This window comes from Solea solea, chromosome 3, assembly GCF_958295425.1.
Source record: "Solea solea chromosome 3, fSolSol10.1, whole genome shotgun sequence".
Classification (NCBI taxonomy): domain Eukaryota; kingdom Metazoa; phylum Chordata; class Actinopteri; order Pleuronectiformes; family Soleidae; genus Solea; species Solea solea.
Genome location: NC_081136.1, coordinates 16577565 through 16597835, shown reverse-complemented (window position 1 = coordinate 16597835; position 20271 = coordinate 16577565). Strand labels below are relative to the sequence as shown.

General features: G+C 40.2%; 2 protein-coding genes across 2 annotated transcripts; both read left to right on the top strand.

The window, feature by feature from the left end:
* Positions 1-905: 905 nt before the first annotated feature.
* Positions 906-3646, top strand: LOC131456755 (uncharacterized). Its single transcript, XM_058625369.1, has 3 exons — positions 906-2846; positions 2933-3105; positions 3405-3646. Exons 1-3 carry the CDS (start codon positions 938-940, stop codon positions 3627-3629), a joined length of 2307 nt encoding a protein of 768 aa, XP_058481352.1. The 5' UTR covers positions 906-937; the 3' UTR covers positions 3630-3646.
* Positions 3647-9814: 6168 nt separating this feature from the next.
* LOC131456214 (uncharacterized) lies at positions 9815-16466 on the top strand. The gene is made up of 8 exons (XM_058624312.1): positions 9815-9925; positions 10730-10900; positions 11847-13738; positions 13825-13991; positions 14525-14745; positions 15585-15711; positions 15818-15918; positions 16041-16466. Exons 3-8 carry the CDS (start codon positions 11866-11868, stop codon positions 16303-16305), a joined length of 2754 nt encoding a protein of 917 aa, XP_058480295.1. The 5' UTR covers positions 9815-9925; positions 10730-10900; positions 11847-11865; the 3' UTR covers positions 16306-16466.
* The last annotated feature ends 3805 nt before the right edge of the window (positions 16467-20271 follow it).

The following is a 20271-nucleotide window of genomic DNA, read 5'->3' as shown; positions in this document are numbered from 1 at the left end:
CACAGAAAACGACTTATTTTAAGTACTACTACTTATAGTAACATATACACACACATTTACTGCTGGTCTATTCGCATGGGATTAGTATTACCTGTCGTAATCTTTCCAGACCTTTTTACCCAACGAAAAAGTTGCTCTAATCTTACCTGACATCGTCCGGTAATGACTACTGACATGGCACATTCAGCACATACACATCTCCGTGTCAAACTAATCCCATCTGAATAGGGCTTTTAATTAACCGATCAGCGTCATCATGCATTTAAGAAGTAACAACCTGTCAAGTGTTGACTGTGACTGTTTTCAGTTGTATCTGGCCATTGAATTTTAGGTACTGTGGGTCACTTATTAATGTGTTTTGATGTATTTTCTGACTGTTATAAGTGGTTTTATAAACATCCTCAGAGATTGATATTTGGTGTATTCACAGTCAATGATGCCAGTGCATGATTCACATTCTGTCACTGGATGTGTGTAAAGTCACACTGTTAATGTCTGTTTACATCCACATTCAGGCAACTTTGCTGAATGAGAAAGTTCAAAGTCTGATCAGTGAGGGCAAGGTGTGGCAGTCAACATGCATAGACAAGAAATAAGTCTGTATAAACAGTAGACTTAAAGTGTATGACCTTACGTGTGTACAATTTTAGCTAATGTACACATCTTGTTATGTTGAGTGTTTGAACTTCTAAAGTTTGGAAGGAAAAGACATTTTGACAAAGCTTCTTAATACTGAAAAATGTAGAATACTTTGTTGTCAGTTACATTTTTACTTCAGTTTCTGGTGCTGTAAAAAGATTACAAACAATTAAGATCAAAATCAAATAATAATCTAACAATAGCCCTTTGGCTGCTAGTCCAGTGTTTAAATTGACATCACATATTCTAACAATAATCTATTTTTTTGTCTGCCCACAGGTCATCTTAAAAAGACATCATGGATTTTATGAAACATATGCAATTATTAGTAACAGAAACACACCCTATAATAAAGTGTGTAATTGATGATGACCTGAAGAACCTCAAAAAATTGCTGAAAGACAGTGACATTAATAATCTCTTCCCATGTGTGGAATGTAAAGATTCTATAACCCCACTTATAGCTGCTGTTGCAAATGGCAAGTGGGACATTTTCATCTGGCTTCTTAATGTTGATGCAAACCCAAATGTTGTGTCCAAAAATGGCTTTACAGCTTTGCATTATGTTTCACTATCTCAAGCGCCGCCAATATTTGTCCGCAAACTAATTGAAGCTAAAGCTGATCCAAATGGAGTGATGCAGATACAGATACAAGATGTATTTGGCCAGACAATCTCACTCTCACCACTTCAGTTAGCTATCATGCATGACAGGGAGGACATTGTGAAAGAGCTCCTCTCTGCTGGTGCACTGTTAGAAGTGTTTCATGGCACTTCTCCTGAACATGTTCAATGCAATGGAAAATTGGTTCAGGTGATAAACAGATTGGCAACCAGTGGAGATGAACTATGTTCAAAACTAAGAAAAATTGTGGAACTGAAAATTGCTTTGCAAATGAAAACGCCTAAAGAAGTGTTTGAAACTTTTGGCAGTTACATGTTGTATGAGGATCCTCAGACTCATTTGACCATAATTGAACTGCTTTGTTGTGTAACTGGTAAATATACAGAAAAATACCAACAGCTCAGCATCAACTGGGTGAAGAAACCTGAAATGTTCAACTCCTACATCAAAGGGGCAGTGAGTCGCCTTCCAAACATTCCCGAAGTATATCTATATGTACCCATAAAATGCTTACTTGCTGTCTTCTGCACAATGGAGGAGATAGCAACTGAGCAAGCACTCGTGATTATTCCCCAACTACTGGATCAACTCAAGCCCAAAAATGGACTGAATATGAAGCCAGTAGTAGACATTCAGCAAATCATATATTTGATCACACAGAAAACACAAGTCACAAATGAATGGCATCCCAACTTTATTGAGAAGTTGTGCAACACAGTTGTTCCTTTTGTGAAGGATCAATACTCCACTGATGTCCGCATCTACACCTATGGCATAGTTGCTAACTTGCTTTCTGTTGAACAAGCTGTAAGCATCTTTACATCAGTGGGGATCACATCAGTGCCCGAAGACATCCTAACATCAGCAGATATGAAAATGAACGATAAGCTGAAAGAGGCTCTCAGACGTTTAAAAAACTATTTGAGAAAACTGAATGAAGAGAGTGAGGATGGTGCAGCTGTACCCGAATCCAGGAAGAAGAAGAAGAAGAAAAAGAAGAAGAAGAAGGAGGAGAAAGACCAGCACAACAACCAAAATGTTGAAGTTTGTGGTCCTTCAACTGATCCAGCAGCAGTTCCTTGTAAACCAGTGGGAACACAAGAACCACCACACATTAGCAAGAGGTGGAGGGAGAAGTTAGAGAAGCTTGCAAACACTGATGAAACCAAAGTGACCAGAATTGAGAGCATTATGTACATGAATGATGCAGAATTTCGCATAGCCAAGGGAAGTGATGGCACTGAAGTTTTCTTGGGGCTGAGAAGTGATGGCACTGAAGTGGCAATTAAGAGAATGTCGAGAACCAACTATCAAGTGCTGATGAATGAGAAATCCCTTCTGCGACTTCCAGAGCTGTATGACAGCCGTGTTGTACGATATATCGACTTTGCAGAGGACAACACATTTGGATATCTTTGTCTTCAACTTTGTGAATACACCCTGGAAGAATATATCAAAGATAATGATGGCGGTCTGGATAAAAAGCAACTTGTGTTTGACATTCTTGACAGTTTAAGAGTTCTTCATTGTCAAAGGCCTCAAATTCTCCACCGAGATCTCAAACCACAAAATGTTTTAATCGGTAAGAAAAGTGAGAAATATGGTATTTGAATCACTCAATATTTGAATAAATGTTTTTCACTCATTTGACACCATTTTGTCTCACAGATGTGAATGGAAGGGCAAGATTAGCCGACTTTGGCATTAGTCGACGTTTACCCAAGGGCCAAACAACTTACCACACACGTAGTGCAGGAACAGAAGGCTGGATGGCCACGGAGACTTTAAAGGATGAAGATGAAGATAATGATGTACGATACAAGTGGAGCACTGATATACAGGTAAGATTGTCCATCTTAAGCCTGCAGACACAACAAACTGATCGATTGTCAATGTTTTAATCATGAGAAAGCAAAGGCTAGACGATCCAGTCAAGATGCAAGACTTTTAATCAAATTATTTCAGGGAGGAGATTCCAGGGATTTGGATCAATGAAAATCGCGTGATTTAATATGACTTAAGAATATAAACAGACATGGAGGTGGGCTGTAGGCGTTGTCTGTTAATGTAGGGGGCAGGCTTTATGAATTTCTTTGAGAGAAATCATCTTGAAAATTAAACTGTCATTCAAACGTTAAAGGTTGCAGGGATGCTGATTTACTACATCCTCTCTGGAGGACGCCATCCATTTGGGGTAACCTATGAACGAGTGCACAACATTCATAAAGGGAACTACAAGTTGGACCATGTTCAAGATGTGGTTGCAAAGGATCTCATCGAGTGGATGATCAATAAAGAGCCCGAGAAAAGACCTAAAGTGGAAGAATGCTTGAATCACCCCTTCTTCTGGACCACCAAAAAGTAAAGTGTATTTTTTTGTGGTCAATTGCATGATGTTTATGTTTTTAAGCTAGACCAGTGTTCATGGTGGAGTCAGGTCAGTTAAAATACATATTAAATAAATTTATATTTCCACAGCCATCACTGATCTAAAAAGCAACGTGGGTCTCTCTAACCTAGCCAAGATTCTGTCAGCGATTTGATTTCACTCTGCAGACACATCTGGCAATTTAAAAAAAGGGAACCAATCATAAACCCGTAGCATGCTCCAGGTGACAACAGAGGAGCGATGTCTCGCAGCTCTTGTAAGCATCCAACATGGTGGCCACCGAAGAGTAACTGTCTTCTGATTCAGCTCCTGTTCTTTTAGCAACTTGCTCCACGGTGTGTTCCTGGACTAAAGTCGTTAGCTGCCATTACTACATAGAAAACTACAACAAAACATTAGTTGACATGATTCCCGTCGCTCTGCATATGTCATCCAGTTCATTGGTCTGATAACTTGTAGGTTTATCCAATTGCACACAGTGGCATTTTCATTTATGTCTGTTGGTCATGCCTCTTGAAAGTGGGAGGTGACTAAACCCTCTCCAGACTCATACTCAATCTCAGAGGAGATTAGTATGAGATTGAGAAACATTTCAAATCTCCCACAATACTTCATCCAAAGTCAATATGGCCAATCAAATAAAAAACATTCAACTAAGCTGTGTATATTTGGTATTTTTTTAAGCTACGTTTATATTTTTCAGGAAAGTAGAATACTTGAGAAGGGTTGGAAACATGAAAGAGGTGGCATCCCGTGAAACAAACCGGGAATTGGTTTCCTCAGTTGAAGAATGGGCTGTGGGTGTATCCTACAATCAGTGGAGAGAAAAGGTGATTGCTACTTGTCAGTTTAATCCTGTATTTCATTATTCAGAAATCCACTGTTTTGTGGTACTTTGTCACAAAGTACACTTGTGAATACTGTTTGTCTGCGTAGTTTCCACCAGACTTGGTCGAGGAAGTGGATGACAAGAAGAGGCCCTACCCTGACAATATATTCGGATTAGTTCGTTTCATGAGAAATCTCTGGGAGCACTAGTAAGTTTCTCTGCACCAAAAAAGGATGATTTCTTTTAAGACACGGATCATCGTGCAGATAAACTGTATATACTGTGCAAAGCTGACTCAGTGATATTATTTATTATGTCTATTTTTTCCTTTTTGCAGTCCCCACCACAGAGACAAAGTCGACCCATTGAAACTATTTCCTCATCTCTTTGGATGTATTTATAAATTCACCAAAAGCCAAGGATGGCATTTGGAGTGGAGTCTCTTGAAGGAAATGTTCACAGCAGATGTGACACGAGTCACCACCCAAGATGCAATGCCACTCGCAATCCATGAAGATATCAGTGTCGCTGTTCAAGAATCTCAGCCCAGTTTCACGGAGCCAACGGCAAACGCCACCATTGTCACAGATGCACCAGAGTAAATGTAAATTGTTGCTAGAAAGTAACACCTATGATAGACCGTTGTATATCTTTACCATTTAACCTTACTATTGATATGTGCACAAATTATACTGTATAGGAACTATTCCACAATACTGAGTGGTCAAAGACTTAGCGCAGCCACTGATATTGGCTGGTTCACTCTTCAGCTACTGTGCATACAGGTCCCGTCTCATGCTTCAGCACAGAGGGAAACTGCCTATGTTCCAGAGAAACCTAAAAATGGAAGGATATGTGTCTGTATCTGTTGAGAGTTTAAAATCTGTCATGTATGAAAAAAATTGTTTCTCTACTTACTCATGTAACATGAGATTCTTTTTAATAACCTGTGGATGAAACTCAGAAAATATGTAAAAGTATGTTTTTTTCCCAGTTATGATACTTACTTTAGCTTTTTTCTAAAAAAAACACTATGCTTTTTATATTGTCCTTAAATTCTGTAAGTTTTTATGAATTTATAAACGTGATTGTTAGATGTTTGTGTTTATTTGTGTTAAATTTTATATAAACACTATGTAGTTTTATATAGCGATTTTCTTATCTTGAGTTGCTTTAACTATAGTTTTGTCCTTCATCCAATCACACATCTTTCACACGCTGCAACATGGGGTTAAGTGTCTTGCTCATGGACACATACAGTAGCAGAGCCATGAATTGAACCCACAGCCTTCCATTTGAAAAACAGCACGCCCTGCCTTTGAGTGACCATTGCCCAATTCTTTTTTAATACTTTTGATTACTAAGTAATTTTTTTTTGAGTACATTTTATATCAGAAAATTAAATTTGAATTATCAAATATGTCAGAAATTTGTAAAGAAAAGAAGAAGAAGTGCTGAAACCATCTAATGTCTTACAAATCAAAGACATTCCGTTTAAAAGAAAACATTCACATTAAAGAAGGGAAATTGTGAAGGGGTCATGATCTATTACTGCTGTACTTCCTATATATACATACATTTGTACAATATATATACATGTAAACAGTATTTACTGTATACATGTATATATATATATACACACACACATATACAGTATATACTGTATAGATATATAATTACAGGGAATTGTCGATATTACTGGAATTATGGATAGTCACCGTTTAATTGCAGATGTCTACAACTGAACAGTGACCATCCATAATTCCAGTTTAATTTTAATTTAACCAGTTTAAAATATTTCAAATTTAATCCTGACTAATAAAGGGAATTAGATCTATATTGAACTGAACTCAAATTCCGGATGAGGTAAATTGGTCACTCTAAATTGACCATAGGTGTGAATGTGAGAGTGAATGGCTGTTTGTCTCTATATGAGGCCCTGCGATGGACTGGTGAACTGTCGAGGGTTAACCTCGCCTATCGCCATATGTCAGCTGAGATTAGCACAGCACCCCCCACGAGGATAAAGTGGTAGATAATGGATGGATGAACTCAAATTTCTGAGATCATTATTTTAATGAAGAAAAAATGGATTACATTCCACATTTAGTTTCCATACAGCAGGAAAAGAGCCGGATGCTATCGGCCTAACAGGATAGCATGCTAGCTTACGCACTCAATTAACTATCGTCTCCGGCTAAACATAACACAGGAGAGTTCCTGTTGGATGTTCAACAGCTCATATATAAAGCCAGTTAACTGGAGCTGGTTCAGTATGGAGCAGCAGGGGAGCGTCCTCTGCAGCACCAAATGGCATTTACCACACACTCACCTCGCTGACAAAGAAAACAGCATTCAACAACGAGCGGGCACACCCCGATCACGTGAACAAGTACATTAACAAGTCTATTAACATCAATTAAGAATGAAACTGACACATAAACACATTTACCTCATTAGTCGTGTACCACGAGAGGAATTAGAAAGGACCTGAGCGTGTCTTCACTTTGTTCTCGTCTTTACAGCAACTTATATACACAAAACTTATCCTACTGTTTGTCTTGTCTCCAGCGAGGCAATCTGTCTCATGCTGCAGCAGTGTGCGCAGCGTCACAAAGCCCCGCCCCCATTGGTTCCGCTACACAATATAAATAAAAAACCTTCTTAAAAGTCTTGTTTTAAGCTTTCTTATTCATGTACCCAAAATAAACCCTTTTAATACATGTAAATTGTTCTTATATTTAAATGAGGTTACTAAATGAAAAGTGTATTAATTATATGAAAGCCTGATGAACTGTATGGCTGACTATGATGGCAGCTACACTCTCACTCCTCTTGGAAGACTGCATTGTATTGTATTTTATAATTGTGTGCACACTTACACGTAGAATAATAAATAAAATAAGTCCAATCAACTTAACTTAACTGGGCCACCGTTAGTGGTTAGCACTCTCGCCTTGCAGCGAGAAGACCCGGGTTCGAGCCCCGGTTGGAACAAGGGCCTTTCTGCATGGAGTTTGCATGTTCTCCCCGTGTGTGCGTGGGTTCTCTCCGGGTACTCCGGCTTCCTCCCACAGTCCAAAAACATGCAATGTGGGGATTAGGTAAATTGGACACTCTAAATTGACCGTAGGAGTGAGTGTGAGAGTGAATGGTTGTTTGTCTCTAGTTGTGTGTGGCCCTGCGATGGACTGGCGAACTGTCCAGGGTGTACCCCGCCTATCGCCCGATGTAGCTGAGATTGGCACAGCACCCCCCGCGACCCTCTGGTGGAGGATAAAGCGGTTAGATGATGACTGACTGACTGACAATCAACTTAACTGATCACAGACTGCAGGGACTTCTTTACTGTTCTCCAAAGCCCTGATCGCAAAAAATCTACAACACAATGGTGACATTAATTATGATGAATATGAATATTAGAGAAATATATAGAGAAATCAACTTACAATGCTAAAATAAGTCTGTCTGGTGTACTATCAAAACTTCTCTCTAGTTTCTTGCTCCTCCCATTTACAGGAAAAGTATACTTTTCTATGACGTATCATGACAGGAGTATCGTGACATGACACCAATTACGACCATTCATCCTGGGAGGAAAGCAGGAAATAAACAACACAGTCAGACATAAGCATAAAAGTGCCCTCATCAGAACAAATAAATTAAGCTTTTTCACAGTCCTGATGATCAATAACTTAATGATAAAAAACACACCTCACAGTCATGTTTCTACACACTTAATTTCATACACAACTGATTCATATGAAAATTCATATGATCTCTATTTTGAGAATAACATTCAATATGCATTAAACATAATTGTACAAACGCCTGCATAATATTCTGTTATTGTTTTGATCATTTAGCAATACCATTCACTTCAAGGTCCAGTGTGTAATGTTTAGGAAAGGTCACTTTGCAGAAATGTAACATACTTTATACTAACCATAAGCATGATCGCTTCAAAATATAACTGGTTCAATTAAATATGGGCAAGGGCCTTGTTTTTGGAGGCCGCCGTCTTGTTCTGCCAGATTTCTATATCAGTCCGAAAGAAAACAAAGGTTACACGTCACATTTTTCACTATATAGATATCATGTCGATATATTTCCCAGCCCTAGGTAGGTAGGCCTGCTCTGAGAACATATTTTTTGGATTAATTATTTCATTCAAACACTCCAGGAGCACTAGTAAGTTTCTCCAAAAATAATTTATAATACAATTACAGTGATACTGACAGTGAATTGCGACTTTTCATTCTTGGGGCACAAAAGACTTTCCATACAACAGGCTGAATTTGTAGAAGTAATACAATGACTTACATCACACTACATTTTTGCTATATTTTGCTCTTTTCTTGCCAAAAAAACATTACTAAAATGAAGATAGAAAATCCTCCTAATTATGTCAGTTCTGGGATTATTTCATCTTTTCAAGTTTCTAAAGGTAAAAATAAATAGTAACCTTGACTTTACATTTTGGAACATGACCTCATGAAAGACAGCAACACCTTGTCCAAGGTGTTGCTGTCTTTCATGAGGTCATGTTCCAAAGTTTGGGCACCACAGATAATGTAAACAAATACACAGAGTTGACCTAGTGTTACTATTTCCTCATTTCTTTAGATGTGTTCATGATATAATAAAAGCCAGGGATGGCATTTAGAGTGGGGTCCCTTGAAGGAAATGTTCAGAGCAGAAGTGACAACAGGTTCCTCCCACAAACCATGGACATTAACATGTCAGCACTGCTGTTCATACTGTCTGTAAATACTCTGCAACAACAGAGAAAGTTGTTATTTTGGCATAAACAGTAACAAAGTTAGTTGTGGCACAGACATTTCAGTGCCAGTGAGGTCGGGGCCTATAATGCTGCGGTCACACTAAACGCAAATGTTTCCTTCGCCCCACTATCTACGACATTCTTGCCACAGAATCACTTTTGTGCACGTCTTGGCTTTTTTTTTTTTTTTTTATGAAAACGTCTCTGGAGATAAACTTTTAGTGTCATACAGCTCCAGGTGTGGACACACAGAAATGATAAGCTTTTCCTCCATCATGAACCAACTGGCTGGTTGCCAGATACAGACCTGATGTCACAGTCATCACTCGGATAATCTCAACACTCGCTGATTGTTTTTTTTGCGTCACTGTATGAGGCAGTTTCAATCAAAATTGAAATTGTTCAGTTTCCGAGTTGTCATGAACACAGCACAGTGACGTACTGAATGTATGCAGAGCTTTTGTACTGGAGGTGGGCGGCGTTAAAGGTGGGCGGAGTTGGAAGTCATGCATGGAGCTTCCGTTTCTACTTGAACAGAACACAAGGACACGAATAATGGCTTTACTGACTCATAGAGAATTCTGCTTAATGCTGGATTCTTCCACAACGAGGACGCCTCTCACGCGGCTCGGTACAAGTCAAACGCGCACTGTTTTGAAGGTAGAAACAGAATTTTTGTGGGCAGGTGCAGAAGGAATGGCTCTTTTTATTCTGAAGGTCCGATGGAAGGGAAGTGGTGCTAAAGTATGTCCGGTGGGCTGGTTCATGCCAGCCTTAGGTTGTGTTTTAGCTCCACAGTAAAAGTACACTTAACCGTGTAAATGTGTGTTTTATTTTAGAAGAATAACAACTAAAAACGAAAGACAACATAAAAATGTGTATTATATTTCATACAAATAACAACTAAAATGAAAGATAACATTTAAATGTGCATTTTATTTTACAAGAATACCTACTAAAACTAAAGATGAAATAACATGTATCTATCTGATAAAAGTAACCACTAAAATGATGACATAAAAACATATATTTGTCTAATATAAATAACTACTAAAATGCATTCCAAGGCTGCAGAAACCAAACAATGTTTAGTCTAAAACCATTGTACACCATTGAGCTAATATAATCAGATGCACAGTAACTCCTCCTAAAGGTCTTTTGAAGAATTTGTGACATCTGCTGGTGAGACTGCAGATTGTGACACATAAAGAACTCCTTCGTCCCCAGACCCATGTTGTAAGCATACTGAATGTTAGTCTCAATACAGAGGTTATGTGAATTTAATCAATTATATATGAAAATAACATGACTGTGAAGTGAGTTTTTAGGATTAACTTATCATTAGGATTTTGAAACTGTATCATTTCATTGTTTTGGTGAAAATAGGCCCTGGAGAGAGGAGATATACATGCCTTTGTCTGGCTGTGTTGTTTAATTCCCGCCTTCCTTGTTGTTATATGACAGCCCACAAGGAACACCAAGCATTAGCCACACCCTCAATGACGTGCATGTGTGTGGGTGGGATCTGCCTGTCTCAATCATGCAAGAGTATCGTTTTCACGGAAATGGGTGGAGGAGGAAACAGAATCAGGAAACAAAGTTGCCAAAGATAGTGCGGGAGACCAGCTCGGCACTGTAAGTAGATTTCTCTGTGTTTTTCGAACTTCGAACTTTTTCGACATATTCATCAATATTAATACTTCTAGTTCTCGACTAAGTTTCCTTTTATAAATGTTCCATAGCATTCATCCTCTTTCACAGATGGACTCAAGTTAAGTAAAAATTTGACACAGCACAAATAAATAAATAATAAAAGTTAAGACTAAGGATGAAGCCTGTAGGGGCAAAAAGGCCAGCACTACTTGGACTTTGATTGCTTTGATTAACCTATAACCCTTTTGTAGCAGCCATTTTGACATCTGAATAGGGCTTTTAATGAACTGATCAGCATCATTGTGCATTTAAGAAGTAACACCTGTCAAGTGTTGACTGTGACTGTTTTCAGTTGTATCTGAGGCCATTGAATTTTAAGTACTGTGGGTCACTTATTACTGTGTTTTGATGTGTTTTCTGACTGTTATAAGTGGTTTTAAAAACATCCTCAGAGATTGATATTTGGTGTATTCACAGTCAATGATGCCAGTGCATGATTCACATTCTGTCACTGGATGTGTGTAAAGTCACACTGTTAATGTCTGTTTACATCCACATTCTGGCAACTTTGCTGAATGAGAAAGTTCAAAGTCTGATCAGTGAGGGCAATGTGCAGTCTGCATGCATAGACAAGAAATAAGTCTGTATAAACAGTAGACCTTACGTGTGTACAATTTTAGCTAATGTACAAATCTTGTTGTGTTGAGTGTTTAAACTTCTAAAGTTTGGAAAGAAAAGACATTTTGACAAAGCTTCTTAAAACACTGAAAAATGTAGAATGCTTTGTTGTCAGTCACATTTTTACTTCAGTTCCTGGTGCTGTAAGCAAATTACAAACAATTAAGATCAAAATCAAATAATAATCTAACAATAGCCCTTTGCCTGCTAGTCACATATTGTAATAATATTTTTTTTTGTCTGCCCACAGGTCATCTTAAAAAGACATCATGGATTTAATGAAGCAGATGGAATTAGAAACAGAAACACACTCCATAATAAAGTGTGTAATTGATGATGACCTCAAGAACCTCAAAACATTGCTGAAAGACAGGGACATTAATAATCTCTTGCCATGTGTGGAATGTAAAGATTCTATAACCCCACTTATAGCTGCTGTTGCAAATGACAAGTGGGACATTTTCATCTGGCTTCTTAATGATAATGCAAACCCAAATGTTGTGTCCAAAAATGGCTTTACAGCTTTGCATTATGTTTTACTATCTCAAGCGCCGCCAAAATTTGTCCGCAAACTAATTGAAGCTAAAGCTGATCCAAATGTAGTGATGCAGATACAAGATGTAATTGGCAAGAAAACCAATTTCTCACCACTTCAAATTGCTATCCTAAAGAACAGGAAGGACATTGTGAATGAGCTCCTCCCTGCTGGTGCACTGGCAGATGAGTTTAATCGCATTTACAAAGAAACATGGGTTCAGGTGATGAACAGATTGGCATCCATTGGAGATGAACTATGTTCAGAACTCAAAATTTTGGAACTGAAATTTGCTGTGCAAATGGAAACACCTAAAGAAGTGTTTGAAACTTTTGACAGTTACATGTTGTATGAGGATCCTCAGACTCATTTGACCATAATTGAACTGCTTTGTTGTGACACTGGTAAATATACAGAAAAATACCAACAGCTCAGCATCAACTGGGTGAAGAAACCTGGAATGTTGAACTCCTACATCAAAGGGGCAGTGAGTCGCCTTCCAAACATTCCCGAAGTATATCTATATGTACCCATAAAATGCTTACTTGCTGTCTTCTGCACAATGGAGGAGATAGCAACTGAGCAAGCACTCGTGATTATTCCCCAACTACTGGATCAACTCAAGCCCAAAAATGGACTGAATATGAAGCCAGTAGTAGACATTCAGCAAATCATATATTTGATCACACAGAAAACACAAGTCACAAATGAATGGCCTCCTAACTTCATTGAGAAGTTGTGCAACACAGTTGTTCCTTTTGTGAAGGATCAATACTCCACTGATGTTCGCGTCTACACCTATGGCATAGTTGCTAACTTGCTTTCTGTTGAACAAGCTGTAAGCATCTTTACATCAGTGGGGATCACATCAGTGCCCGAAGACATCCTAACATCAGCAGATATGAACATGAACGATAAGCTGAAAGAGGCTCTCAGACGTTTAAAAAACTATTTGAGCAAACTGAATGACGAGAGTGAGGATGGTGCAGCTGTACCCGAATCCAGGAAGAAGAAGAGAAAGAAGAAGAAGAAGAAGGAGAAAGACCAGCCCAACAACCAAAATGTTGAAGTTTGTGGTCCTTCAACTGATCCAGCAGCAGTTCCTTGTAAACCAGTGGGAACACAAGAACCACCACACATTAGCAAGAGGTGGAGGGAGAAGTTAGAGAAGCTTGCAAACCCTGATGAAACCAAAGTGACCAGAATTGAGAGCATTATGTACATGAATGATGCAGAATTTCGCATAGCCAAGGGAAGTGATGGCACTGAAGTTTTCTTGGGGCTGAAAAGTGATGGCACTGAAGTGGCAATTAAGAGAATGTCAAGAACCAACTATCAAGTGCTGATGAATGAGAAATCCCTTCTGCGACTTCCAGAGCTGTATGACAGCCGTGTTGTACGATATATCGACTTTGCAGAGGACAACACATTTGGATATCTTTGTCTTCAACTTTGTGAATACACCCTGGAAGAATATATCAAAGATAATGATGGCGGTCTGGATAAAAAGCAACTTGTGTTTGACATTCTTGACAGTTTAAAAGCTCTTCATTGTCAAAGGTCTCAAATTCTCCACCGAGATCTCAAACCACAAAATGTTTTAATAGGTAAGAAAAGTGAGAAATATGGTATTTGAATCACTCAATATTTGAATAAATGTTTTTCACTCATTTGACACCATTTTGTCTCACAGATGTGAATGGAAGGGCAAGATTAGCCGACTTTGGCATTAGTCGACGTTTACCCAAGGGCCAAACAACTTACCACACACGTGGTGCAGGAACAGAAGGCTGGATGGCCACGGAGACTTTAAAGGATAAAGATAATGATGTACGATACAAGTGGAGCACTGATATACAGGTAAGATTGTCCGTCTTCAGCCCGCCTCACATGAGAGGATTTTGTCTTGATTTTAAAAATGTGGAAGAACGCAGACAAAACTTAGCTTTCTCATGATTCAGCGGTGCCTGTTAATGTGTGCGATGACTTTTGCTGAGAAATGCAAAAAACTGGATGAAGTCATGGCTAGGAAGATGGAATCAACTTGGCTTGTACAAGTTACAGTTCTAAACAAAAGTACACATCTGTTTCTCGGTCAGCTCATTCTCATTATTTCGGGGGTTCTGCTCACGCCCCTCAATCGTTGTTCAGTCGAAAATATCAAACTTCCTTAATACTTACCAATCTCATGTCAATGATGTCAAAATCACATTTGTTAATTTGATAACAAGATAATTTGGTCAGATAATCTGTTCCAATCAGCCTGAAATCGGAAGACACCCACGATTGTCGGAAGGGCCAAATCGGGACAGAAGTCTGGCCAATAATCCTCTAGTGTGGGGCAGGCTTTATGAATTTCTTTGAGAAATTAAACTGTCATTCAAACGTTAAAGGTTGCAGGGATGCTGATTTACTACATCCTCTCTGGAGGACACCATCCATTTGGGGAAACCTATGAGCGAGTGTACAACATTCATAACGGGAACTACAAGTTGGACCATGTTCAAGATGTGGTTGCAAAGGATCTCATCGAGTGGATGATCAATAAAGAGCCGGAGAAAAGACCTAAAGTGGAAGAATGCTTGAATCACCCCATCTTCTGGACCAACACAAAGTAGAGTGTCTTTTTTGTGGTCAATTGCATGATGTTCATGTTTTAAGCTAGACCAGTGTTCATGGTGGAGTCAGGTCAGTTAAAATACATATTAAACAACTTTCTACAGCCATCACTGATCTAAAAAGCAACCTAGCCGTGATTCTTTCAGCGATTTGATTTCACTCTGCAGACACATCTGGCAATTTAAAAAAAAAAAAGGGAACCAATCATAAACCCGTAGCATGCTCCAGGTGACAACAGAGGAGCGATGTCTCGCAGCTCTTGTAAGCATCCAACATGGTGGCCACCAAAGAGTAGCTGTCTTCTGATTCAGCTCCTGTTCTTTTAGCAACTTGCTCCACGGTGTGTTCCTGGACTAAAGTCGTTAGCTGCCATTACTACATAGAAAACTACAACAAAACATTAGTTGACATGATTCCCGTCGCTCTGCATATGTCATTACATTACATTACATGTCATTTAGCAGACGCTTTTATCCAAAGCGACTTACAAAAGTGCATTTAAACATTTGGGTACAAATAAGAGCTAGAAGTAAGTAAGAGCTTCAAGTAGAAGTCATCCAGTTCATTGGTCTGATAACTTGTAGGTTTATCCAATTGCACACAGTGGCATTTTCATTTATGTCTGTTGGTCATGCCTCTTGAAAGTGGGAGGTGACTAAACCCTCTCCAGACTCATACTCAATCTCAGAGGAGATGAGTATGAGATTGAGAAACATTTCAAATCTCCCACAATACTTCATCCAAAGTCAATATGGCCAATCAAATAAAAAACATTCAACTAAGCTGTAAGTGTGTATATTTGGTATTTTTTTAAGCTACGTTTATATTTTTCAGGAAAGTAGAATACTTGAGAAGGGTTGGAAACATGAAAGAGGTGGCATCCCGTGAAACAAACCGGGAATTGGTTTCCTCAGTTGAAGAATGGGCTGTGGGTGTATCCTACAATCAGTGGAGAGAAAAGGTGATTGCTACTTGTCAATTTAATCCTGTATTTCATTATTCAGAAATCCACTGTTTTGTGGTACTTTGTCACAAAGTACACTTGTGAATACTGTTTGTCTGCGTAGTTTCCACCAGACTTGGTCGAGGAAGTGGATGACAAGAAGAGGCCCTACCCTGACAACATATTCGGATTAGTTCGTTTCATGAGAAATCTCTGGGAGCACTAGTAAGTTTCTCTGTACCAAAAAAGGATGACTTCTTTTCAGACACGGATCATCGTGCAGATAAACTGTATATACTGTGCAAAGCTGACTCAGTGATATTATGTCTATTTTTTCCTTTTTGCAGTCCCCACCACAGAGACAAAGTCGACCCATCGAAACTATTTCCTCATCTCTTTGGATGTATTTATAAATTCACCAAAAGCCAAGGATGGCATTTGGAGTCTAGTTCCTTGAAGGAAATGTTCACAGCAGATGTGACACGAGGCGCCACCCAAGATGCAATGCCACTCGCAATCCAGGAAGATATCAATGTCACTGTTCAAGAATCTCAGCCCAGTTTCACGGAGCCAACTCCAAACGCCACCATTGTCACAGATGCACCAGAGTAAATGTAAATTGTTGCTAGAAAGTAACACCTATGATAGACAGTTGTATATCTTTACCATTTAACCTTACTATTGATATGTGCACAGATTACACTGTATAGGAACTATTCCACAATACTGAGTGGTCAAAGACTTAGCGCAGCCACTGATATTGGCTGGTTCACTCTTCAAATATTATGCTTTTTATATTGTCCTTAAATTCTTTAAGTTTTTATGAATTTATAAATGTGATTGTTAGATGTTTGTGTTTATTTGTGTTAAATTTTATATAAACACTGTATAGTTTTATATAGCGATTTTCTCGTCTTGAGTTGCTTTAACTATAGTTTTGTCCTTCATCCAATCACACATCTTTCACACGCTGCAACATGGGGTTAAGTGTCTTGCTCATGGACACATAGAGTAGCAGAGCTAGGAATTTAACCCACAGCCTTCTATTTGAAAAATAGCACGCCCTGCCATTGAGCGACCATTGCCCAATTCTTTTTTAATACTTTTTTAATACTTTTGACTACTAAAACTTAAGTACATTTTATATCAGAAAATTACATTTGAATTATCAAATATTTGTCAATAAATTAGTGCTGACACCATCTATTGTCTTGTTTTGTCCACAAATCAAAGAAATTCAGTTTAAAAGAAAACATTCACATTAAAGAAGGGAATTGTGAAGGGGTCATGATCTATTACTGCTGTACTTCCCCTTTATTTCTTTTGTTCTCTTATTTTCCTCTGTATTGTTTTTAAATAAAATAGTATACCTGCTGTTTTAAGTTGCTTCAGTGCTCAGAAGTACTGTTGTCGCAAAGTGGTGTTTGTTTTATTTTTGTACATGAAGTTTTCTTTGCTCGTCTCTTTCCGCGAGACTTGACAGGAGTGCCACAAGAAAGTGAAGTCCAAGGATAAACAAATGGGGGAAGGAGGCGAGGCGGCAGCCCGGACACAGGCACAAGGAAGACGACCTCTGTGCCTTTTTATGTGTATACATGTATACATGTATATATAGATATATAGATATACATGTATACAGTATATATACTGTATACATATATAATTACAGGGAATTGTCGATATTACTGGAATTATGGATAGTCACCGTTAAATCACAGATGTCTACAACTGAACAATGAACATCCATAATTCCAGTTTAATTTTAATTTAACCAGTTTAAAATATTTCAAATTTAATCCTGACCAAAGGGAATTAGATATATATTGAACTGAACTCAAATTCCGGATGAGGTAAATTGGTCACTCTAAATTGACCATAGGTGTGAATGTGAGAGTGAATGGCTGTTTGTCTCTATATGAGGCCCTGCGATGGACTGGTGAACTGTCGAGGGTTAACCTCGCCTATCGCCATATGTCAGCTGAGATTAGCACAGCACCCCCCACGAGGATAAAGTGGTAGATAATGGATGGATGAACTCAAATTTCTGAGATCATTATTTTAATGAAGAAAAAAATGGATTACATTCCACATTTAGTTTCCCACAGGTGGGTAAATCCGTCACATGCAGCCGGAAAAGAGCCGGATGCTATCGGCCTAACGGGATAGCATGCTAACTTACTCACTCAATTAACTATCGTCTCCGGCTAAACATAACACAGGAGAGTTCCTGTTGGATGTTCAACAGCTCATATATGAAGCCAGTTAACTGGAGCTGGTTCAGTATGGAGCAGCAGGGGAGCGTCCTCTGAAGCACCAAATGGCATTCACCTCTATTAACATCAATTAAGAATGAAACTGACATATAAACACATTTACCTCATTAGCCGTGTACCACGAGAGGAATTAGAAAGGACCTGAACGTGTCTTCACTTTGTTCTCGTCTTTACAGCAACTTATATACACAAAACTTATCCTCCTGTTTCTCTTGTCTCCTGCGAGGCAATCTGTCTCATGCTGCAGCAGTGTGCGCAGCGTCACAAAGCCCCGCCCCCATTGGTTCCACTACACAATATAAACAAATAACCTTCTTAAAAGTCTTGTTTTAAGCTTTCTTATTCATGTACCCAAAATAAACCCTTTTAAATACATGTAAATTGTTCTTATATTTAAATGAGGTTACTAAATGAAAAGCGTATTAATTATATGAAAGCCTGATGAACTGTATGGCTGACTATGATGGCAGCTACACTCTCACTCCTCTTGGAAGACTGCATTTTATTGTATTTTATAATTTTGTGCACACTTACACGTAGAATAATAAATGAAATAAGTCCAATCAATTTAACTGATCACAGACTGCAGGGACTTCTTTACTGTTCTCCAAAGAACATGATGAATATGGCTGTCATCATCATCATCCTCCGCTTATCCGGGGCCGGGTCGCGGGGGCAGCAGTTTCAGCAAGGGACCCCAAACTTCCTTTTCCTGAGCCGCATTGACCAGCTCCGACTGAGGGATCCTGAGGCGTTCCCAGGCCAGAGTGGAGATGTAATCTCTCCACCTGGTCCTAGGTCTACCCCGAGGCCTCCTCCCAGCTGGACGTGCCTGATACAACTCCCTTGGGAGGCGCCCAGGAGGCATCCTCACCAGATGCCCGAACCACCTCAACTGGCTCCTTTCAACGTGAAGGAGCAGCGGTTCTACTCCGAGCTCCCCCCGGATGACCAAGCTTCTCACCCTATCTCTAAGGGAAAAGCCAGCCACCCTCCTGAGGAATCCCATTTCGGCCGCTTGTACCCGCAATCTCGTTCTTTCGGTCATGACCTTCATGACCATAGGTGAGGATAGGAACAAAGATTGACCGGTAGATCGAGAGCTTTGCCTTCCCGCTCAGCTCCCTTTTCGTCACAACTGTGCGGTAAAGCAAATGCAGTACCGCACTAGCCGCTCCGATTCTCCGGCCCATCTCCCGCTCCCTCGTCCCCTCACTCATGAACAAGACCCCGAGATACTTGAACTCCTTCACCTGGGGCAAGGAGTCAATCCCTACCCGGAGAAGGCAATCCACCGGTTTCCTGCTAAGAGCCATGGCCTCAGACTTAGAGGTGCTGATCTTCATCCCGACCGCTTCACACTCGGCCACGAACCGATCCAGTGAGCGCTGAAGATCGCAGGCCGACGAAGCCATGAGGACCACATCATCTGCAAAAAGCAGCGACGTGATCTCAAGCCCGCCAAACCACAACCCCTCTCATGACTATGCCTCGATATCTTGTCCATGAAAATCACAGGATTGGTGTCATCCAAGACAGCCCCTCCACACCCAGAGCCTTCAGCATTTCTGGGCGGATCTCATCAACCCCTGGGGCCTTGCCACTGCGGAGTTGTTTAGCCACCTCAGTGACCTCCATGGTGTTTGTTATGGATAGTCCATGACTTGCACAGAAATCCAACAACAAACGACCACTCTGATTTAGATCAGGTAGGCCGTTCTTCCCAATCACGCCTCTCCAGGTTTCCTCATCGCTGCCCACGTGCGTGTTGAAATCTCCCAGCAGAACTATGGAGTCCCCCGACTCCATCTAGGGCCTCCAAGAAGGCCGGATACTCCGAGCTGCTGTTCGGTGCATAAGCACAAACAGCAGCCAGGGCTTTCCCCCCCGCAACCCTAAGGCGCAGGGAGGCGACCCTCTCGTCCACCAGGGTAAACTCCAACACAGCGGCGCTCAGCCGGGGGCTTGTGAGTATCCCCACACCCGCCCGGCGCCTTACACCCTGGGCAACTCCAGAGAAGAATAACTTCCAACCCGTATCCAGGAATGTGGTTCCAGAGCCAAGGCTGTGCGTGGAGGTAAGCCCCACCAAATCTAATTGGTAGCACTCCATCTCCCGCACAAGCTCCGGCTCTTTCCCCCACAGCGAGGTGACGTTCCACGTCCCCAGAACCAGCTTCTGCCGCCCAGGTCCAGTACGTCGAGACCCCCGACCTTCACTGCCACCCATATGGCAGCGCACCCGACCCCAGTCGATCTCCCTGCAGGTGGTGGGTCCACAGGAGGACGATGAAGAGGCCACGGG

Bases quoted from the DNA above. Each gene is read 5' to 3' on its own strand.
- LOC131456755 (XM_058625369.1), top strand. From the start codon at position 938: ATGGATTTTATGAAACATATGCAATTATTAGTAACAGAAACACACCCT. The intron at 2,847-2,932 runs GTAAGAAAAGTG...TTTGTCTCACAG, and splicing joins ACCACAAAATGTTTTAATCG to ATGTGAATGGAAGGGCAAGA. The intron at 3,106-3,404 runs GTAAGATTGTCC...CAAACGTTAAAG, and splicing joins AGTGGAGCACTGATATACAG to GTTGCAGGGATGCTGATTTA.
- LOC131456214 (XM_058624312.1), top strand. From the start codon at position 11,866: ATGGATTTAATGAAGCAGATGGAATTAGAAACAGAAACACACTCCATA. The intron at 13,992-14,524 runs GTAAGATTGTCC...CAAACGTTAAAG, and splicing joins AGTGGAGCACTGATATACAG to GTTGCAGGGATGCTGATTTA. The intron at 15,919-16,040 runs GTAAGTTTCTCT...TCCTTTTTGCAG, and splicing joins AGAAATCTCTGGGAGCACTA to TCCCCACCACAGAGACAAAG.